Source organism: Nestor notabilis, unplaced genomic scaffold (assembly GCF_000696875.1).
Source record: "Nestor notabilis isolate BGI_N333 unplaced genomic scaffold, ASM69687v1 scaffold6230, whole genome shotgun sequence".
In the NCBI taxonomy this organism is placed as follows: domain Eukaryota; kingdom Metazoa; phylum Chordata; class Aves; order Psittaciformes; family Psittacidae; genus Nestor; species Nestor notabilis.
Genome location: NW_009911465.1, coordinates 88,262 through 95,317, shown reverse-complemented (window position 1 = coordinate 95,317; position 7,056 = coordinate 88,262). Strand labels below are relative to the sequence as shown.

The 7,056-nt window shown below is 40.8% G+C and overlaps 1 protein-coding gene across 1 annotated transcript; it reads right to left on the bottom strand.

The window, feature by feature from the left end:
• Positions 1-3,523: 3,523 nt before the first annotated feature.
• LOC104406035 (2-oxoglutarate receptor 1-like) lies at positions 3,524-4,495 on the bottom strand. Its single transcript, XM_010014907.1, has one exon. The coding sequence runs from the start codon at positions 4,493-4,495 to the stop codon at positions 3,524-3,526; it is 972 nt and encodes a 323-aa protein (XP_010013209.1).
• Positions 4,496-7,056: the final 2,561 nt, after the last annotated feature.

Below are 7,056 nucleotides of genomic sequence, written 5' to 3'. Positions count from 1 at the left end.
ATGGATGCTGACAACTCCACAGCAACCATGACTACTGTCTTTGTTGGCTAACGTCACGCTGTATGATACCAGGTTAAGGATGAAACCTGTCCACAGTTATGGCTCTGTAGGAATCAGCATGACAGACATGCAGAGGGGCAGCAGGAGTCAAGGGCAGGACATAAATGAGGGTACATGTGCACAGAAGATACATAGAGGAGGTAGGCTATGGAGCATGGAGCAACATGATAGTGTAAGGCAAGTATTGATTGAGAGGGGGGCAGGGAAACAGGCAGGATCTCTTTTTCTCTTTATTATGAATTTGATTGAAATATGTAAATATACCATATATAATAAAGTATCTCATAGATTTGTTCTTCACACTTTGTAGAAAAATCTTAGGAACCAAGGTTTGGTTCATCCCCTTGCCAACTAACTCTTGGTTATCTGCCCAGACCATTCCAGGCAATGATACCATATTGAAGATGCTCTAGGCATATTGTAGTTAGAAAGAGTACATAGCCTGAATGTGAGAAATGAAAGTGCTGAGTAATTAATCCAGAAAATATCAAGAGAGCTGAAAAGGGATTAATACAGATCCTCATTTAAAGTTTAAAAGCAAAACATGCTCCTATGTTGTTTCATAAAAAAAGAGGCAGTTCCTTTTCTACCTCAAACACCAAAAGAACCAGACTCCACAAAGTAGATGTTAACAAAACTCATGTCCAGTAGAGGCTAAAAGGATAACTTGTCAGCCTTATTTCACTCAAAAAACCTTCATGGTAGTTGATACGAAATCCTAAACTGAAAAAAAAACCCAAAACAACCCAGCTAAGATACCTTGTTCAGCATTGCCTTCTCATAGTGGATGAGCTTTGGTGCCTTAGGAGCAAGCATTCATGAGCAGCACTGTAAGTGCAGTAGAGAAGGTGGTGCTGCCCCTCGGAGACTGGCAAAACCAACACAGCGTGTGGGGTGGGAGGCATTTTCTTCTTATGTTTGCCTTCTGCAACATCTCCCCAGGCCTGCATTAGATGAGCTTCCCTTTTCACCTAGCTCAGTTTGAGGATGGATAGTGATCACAGGGGAGATCATGCTATGCTGTGGAGAAGTTTTAAAAGTTACCTTGATAAATATCTAGGGGTTGATTAAAATCAAATGGGCTTTTTCTGCAGGAAAATGTCTCCCTCCTCTGCTTTCTGACATAACTTTTCCTTCACGGCCCATGTTCTACACTATCCCAGACAAACACTGTTCTTCCTTTGCCCATTTTGTTCCTTTGTATGTCAGGGATGGTTTCTTATCTCCTCTCATTCCCTTGACATGCCTATTGCTTGCTGTTGCTGGTTGTTCTCCCGAAGCTGGCCCTGAGAGGGGCAGTGAATGCCACGGAGGAATAACAGGCTATCTGGCAGTCACTGAGGCATTGATGAAATGGTGCTCTGGTGGTCTTGGTCTGGTAGTCACTTAAAGACCAGGCCATGCATAGAGGGATTGAAGAAGGAGAAGGGTCAGATGAGAGCCTTATGGCAGCATGTGTTGCCATTGATCAAGGGACATTTCAGAGAGAAGAGCAAAAGTCATGAAATAAGGCTGTTATAAAAATGTATTGGAGGGTTTACTGCACGGCCATACTTTTGGAGTCTGAATACTATGCTGCTCATAGTTTTGTACTGCTGCTGGCTGGGGTACTTCAGCTGGGACCTGGAACCTCTCTAGAGGGGATCTGCAAATATCAGACTCATATTTTCCTACAAGTCTTCTTTTTTTCCCCCTGTGAGTCAGCCCATATTGCCTGTCAGATGTGTAATTACCCAAAGCAGTTCCTCACCTGGTGTGACCAAGCAGAGCTTCAATGAGTAAAGAAACAGGCAAAAATGACTTTGTATTGTCTATGGACTGCAGAAAAGGACTTGGCAGTACTGGTGAATGAAAAGCTGGACATGACCCAACGATGTGCACTCACAGCCCAGAAAGTCAACCATATCCTGGGCCAGTAGGTCAAGGGAGGTGCTTCTGCCCCTCTGTTCTGCTCTGCTCTGTGCTCTCGTGAGACCCCAGCTGCAGTACTGCATCCAGCTCTAGATTCCTCAGTAAAAGACAGACATGGACCTGCTGGAGCGGGTCCATGTCTGTGTTTTACTTAGAGGAACACCTCTTCTATGAGCAAAGGCTGAGGGTGTTGTGGTTGTTCAGCCTGGAGAAGAGAAGGTTCAAGGGGCCTGACTGTGGCCTTTCAATACTGAAAGGGGTCTTACAAGAAAAATGGGGATACATTTTAGTAGGTTCTGTTGTGATAGCACAAGAGGTAATGGTTTCAAATTAAAAGAGACTCGATTCAGACTAGATTTAAGGAAGAATTTTTTACAATGAGAATGGTGAAACGCTGGAACAGGTTGCCCTGAGAGGTGGTAGGTGCCCCAGTCCCAGGAAACATTCGAGGTCAGATAGTATGGGGCTTTAAACAACCTGATAGAGTTGAAGATGGCCCTGCTCATTGCAGGGGGGTTGGACTAGATGACCTTTAAAGGTTTCTTCCAACCCAAACTGTTCTATGATTCTATGGATATGGCACATTTATGCATTCATTCACTTCTCACCTCTGGGCTAAAATGAGTCCAGAAATCACAGTTAGTCATATGGAAAAACCCTTATAGGAGTGATCTTGTATTATTGCACCATTAATCTTCAGGTGTTCAGAAGCACTGAATAGGGTCTTATAGTGTAAGCCCCCTTTTAGCCACCTTTGGAGAATGTTCCATCCCACTCTGTACTCACGCTGGGCCTCAGCTGTGTAAAGACAGGCATGAATGTTTGGGTCCATGTCTGATCTACTTACCTTTTATGGTCCATGGAGAGAAACAGGCACTTCTAGGTCATGATTCATCTTGTCCAAATGTAGGCATCAAGAATAATAAGTGGAATCACACTCTAAACCTGCTTATTTCTCTCAACTATATTGGGAAATTATAAAAGGAGGACAAGGTGATTAGCTTATATGCATACACCTACCCTGAGAGTGTCTCCAGGGTGGTGAGTTGAACCTCCTATAGGTCTAAGACAGGTGCGATGAACCCTCTGGAGGGTCTTATGGAATCATGGAATCATAGATTATCCATCTCCATCTCCTAGGAAACAAGTCAAAGGCAGGCATCCAGCTTAGACTAGGCACTTATCTTCTAAGTATCTAAAATGAAATCAAATTACTCTCACCCTGAGTTTGTATCAGTCACTAATAAGCAAATATTTTTTTCTGGAACTGTTGTGCATTCTCCAAAAGACGCATCAAGGTTTCAGGAAGCAAATGCAGAAAAATTTCTGAGAACTTTCACATTTAGTTTTTTAGTATTTTATTTAAAGCTTTTTATTTTATAAGTTTTCTCTTTTGATGATCAATTTGTAACTCAAAACCCAAAACAGATTAACTCCCCTTTGGCAGTGGCAGGGTTAATCTGAGTAGTCTGATGGCAGGGAGGTCGTACCTCGTTGGTTGAGGACAGGTTTGGAATTTTCCTCCATAACTCTTTTATGGCATCAATCTCTTCTACTTCATGTTCCTGTTTCTCCAAAACTTGAGTGAGAGGATCGCCTGCTGGAAGTTGTCTACTGTCACTACATAGAGCAGTAAGTTTGCAATGGTATTTAATGCTGCTAAAGGTTTAACAATTGCATACATACTAAGGATGAATTTATGCAAGCGGCAGCTAACCGGTCGTGCTCGGATCTCCAGGCGAATCCCTCGAAAGATGTGGAAGGGGAGGAAGCACGCATAGAAAAGCACCAAGAGGACAATGGCAAGTCTGCGAGCCTTCTGTTTATAACAAGCCTGTGTGTGGGGCCCGGTGGCCAAGTTGTAGATAATGAGCGTGTAGCACAGAGTCAGAACCAGCAAGGGCAATAGGAAGGCAAACGTTGTCAACAGCCAGTTATACCACCGACTAGCTTCAAGATTCACAGCAGTAGCCAGGTCTGGGCAGATTGTCCTGTTCTGTGTATGCCTTGTGGCAATCAAGATGCTCAAGGGGCTGATGGTGGCCAGGGAAATTATCCAAATGACTACAGAAATCACCATTGCCCATCTCCGTTTTTTAACAAAAAGCAATTTAATTGGGTAGACAACCACAAAATAACGTAAGACACTGAAGCTGCTAAGGAAGATAATACCACTGTACATGTTGAAGTTGAAACAAAAGTGAACAAACTTGCACATGAATTCTCCGAAAATCCAGTTATTTCCATTAACAGTGTAGTGTATAGAGAAAGGAAGTGTGACTAAATATAATAGGTCAGTGATAGCCAGGTTGAACGTAATGATGGTGCTGCTTTTCCAGGGCCTCATCTTGGCAAAGTAAACAAAAATTGTCACGATATTCCCTGGGAAGCACAGCACAAAGATGAGGCTGTAAAAGACAGTGAAATAGTATTTCTTCTGTGAGAAATCTTCATCCTTGCAGGTTGTCAATGGGTCTGAGCGGCCTGGTGGAGTAGTAAAATTGCTGGTGTGTTCAGATGCCATGTTTGCAGATATCTTCTTAAAGCTTTAAAAAAAAAAAAAACTAGGTGTTTAATTTTAGTTGATTTGTTGGGGCAAACGCATTCAGTTACATTATTTGCTGCTGGAGCAAATGTCATATGTTTGACAAGGCATAATAGAGGAAGGAAATGGAGATTTGCTAACATACCCAGGTCTGACCTAAGTAAACCCACTGAAATGTTTAATTTCACCCTCCTCTCTTCTTTATGTTTAATTTTGATGATTATTAATTTTACTCTTGCTTTATTTAAACTCCTACCTTGAAGAAGACAATTACTGCTTATCTGCAAATCTGCAGGAGTAGAAAGCACATATTTATAGACCAAGAGAGAGATTGGGCTAGGATTTTGCAAAACTATGAATTAGTTTTTCAGAAATAATTTTCAGGAAAAATAATTTTCAGAAAAAATAATTTTCAGAAAGTAGTAGAACCATACCCATATCTTATCTACATTAATCTCAGCTAATCAGTTTTTTGTGTTCATGGAACCAGAGATGCTGTTCTGGTTTCATGAAAACCAAAAGATGGAAGGTTCAAATACTGATCTCAGGACCTGATGTTCCAATAACCTGACAATTGTGGCTCGTTCTATGAATATGACGTTGCTCTCTTGGAGTCATCAGAGTATAAAGCTATTAAAAAATAAAAATAAAAACAACCAAAAAAAAAAAAAAAAAGTCAAGCTAAACTTTCAAAGACTGTTTCTCAAAGTGCAGAGGGAAGACGGAAAGCACAGATACTGAGTGAAAGCACTGATCTTGCTTCCCATTCTGTGTGAACTGGAGCTGAATAGTCTTGTCTCTGAAATGGTTTCTCATCTGCTATACCCAATTTGAATCTCTTCGCAGTGAGTTCAAGACATAACTTTTCTTGGTAGTGTTTTAACCTGAAATAATGGTAACCAAGGATGGAAATCATCTTATGTAACTTCAGATATCAGAAAGTTAGATGCTTAAAATGAAGCCAGTCATCCTAAGCCCCTCTTTAAAGCCCCCTTTATCATCAAGGGAGAGAGGTAGGTTCCTCCAGGACATAATATATCTTCCCATAAGTGAGGTTTCTATGAAAAATTATTTGCTCTTTTGGTGGCATACCTATTTCTTTCCACTGACAACAAAGGCAGCCTAAGGTGGCTGGTTCAGATCTGGATGTCTCAAGTGATGCAAGAGGCATGACACTGTATGTCTTCAGCAGCTCAGGTAAGCACCACTCCTCCAGATCCTAACCAATTCCATGTGAGAAAATACTTTTCAGTGACTTCATAAAGTGCTAGACAGGGTACTATCAAGACCAAATTCCTTTCTTTTGTGCCAGAAATACAGTCTTTAAACTCAATCAGTGTTATATTGAACATCCAGATGAAGTCATCACATTAAAAAAAAACCCCAAAAGAAAACAAAACAAAACAACAAAAAAAACCCTGAATTCTACCTTATTGCAGTCCTGGAAATCCTGTGTATAGAATTAGATTTTTATGTGATTAAGAGTATTTAGCATGTTACCTATATGGATGTTTCTTCATTATCCCAATGACTGGTAGAAATGACAAATTTGCTCTGACAAAGCCAATCATGAAAGCTGGGACACAACAGGAATTATTTGATCATAACTAGTCAGAAAGATGAGTATCACTTTGTTACTCAGGAGCACTTCAGAGAGGAATTTGAACAGTCTACCCATCATTTAGTTGAAACTGATTTTTTTAACATGAATATTAGCTCTGGTATAGCGGCTTTACAGTTAAAGATTAGGTAGAGGCCATGAAGCTTGTCTTAAACAAATCCAGATTTACATTCACAAAATCTAGTGACATACACGAGTTTTCACTCTTTTCTGCTTTTCTGCTGTTTGGTGATGCCACTGTCATCCACTTTTATGCCTCTCAGTGGTATATTTCAAGTAAAGTTAAAAAAAAATTTCTAGAATATTTGATTCATCCTCTTTAGGTTTTCTGCACTGATGATTGGTTCTTCACTGAAATCCTGAACCCTCCAAAACGAAAATGGAGAAATATTGCTTACCTGAAAACATGCAATTCTGCTTCTCCCTTTGATATTGCTTTGAGCAAGTGCACTACAAATTAAATGTATTTATGTCTTCTTTACAGGGAAGCAGGTTTTTTATACAGCTATGCAGCAATATGCATTCACTCCCTGCAGACTAAGACTCCATGAAGCTGTAAATTAGGAGACTGGTAGAAACCTCAGTTAGTGGCTCAGGTATCAGCTCTTAGACCTGGGTGGCTGGATGAGATCACTCATCCTGTCTTGCCTTCAGTGGGCAGACTGCACTTTGCTGGCAGCAGTTCTACGTGCTGAGGTAAACCTGTAGTATTCAAACCACAGCAGATTGCATTTAAATTAGTGTGTATGTGTGCGTGCATGTGTTTATAAAAGAGAAAATTAAATTTGTTCTCCGCTTCCTGTGAAGTGGAACCTGATCACCAAAGTGAATCAGGCGTGTTGCCATTTCAAGGTCAGGTGAAAACTGTTCTGACATACTGCCTTCATCAAAACCAAATTCCTAACGAAGTACGGTTTTC

Bases quoted from the DNA above. Each gene is read 5' to 3' on its own strand.
- LOC104406035 (XM_010014907.1), bottom strand. From the start codon at position 4,495: ATGGCATCTGAACACACCAGCAATTTTACTACTCCACCAGGCCGCTCA.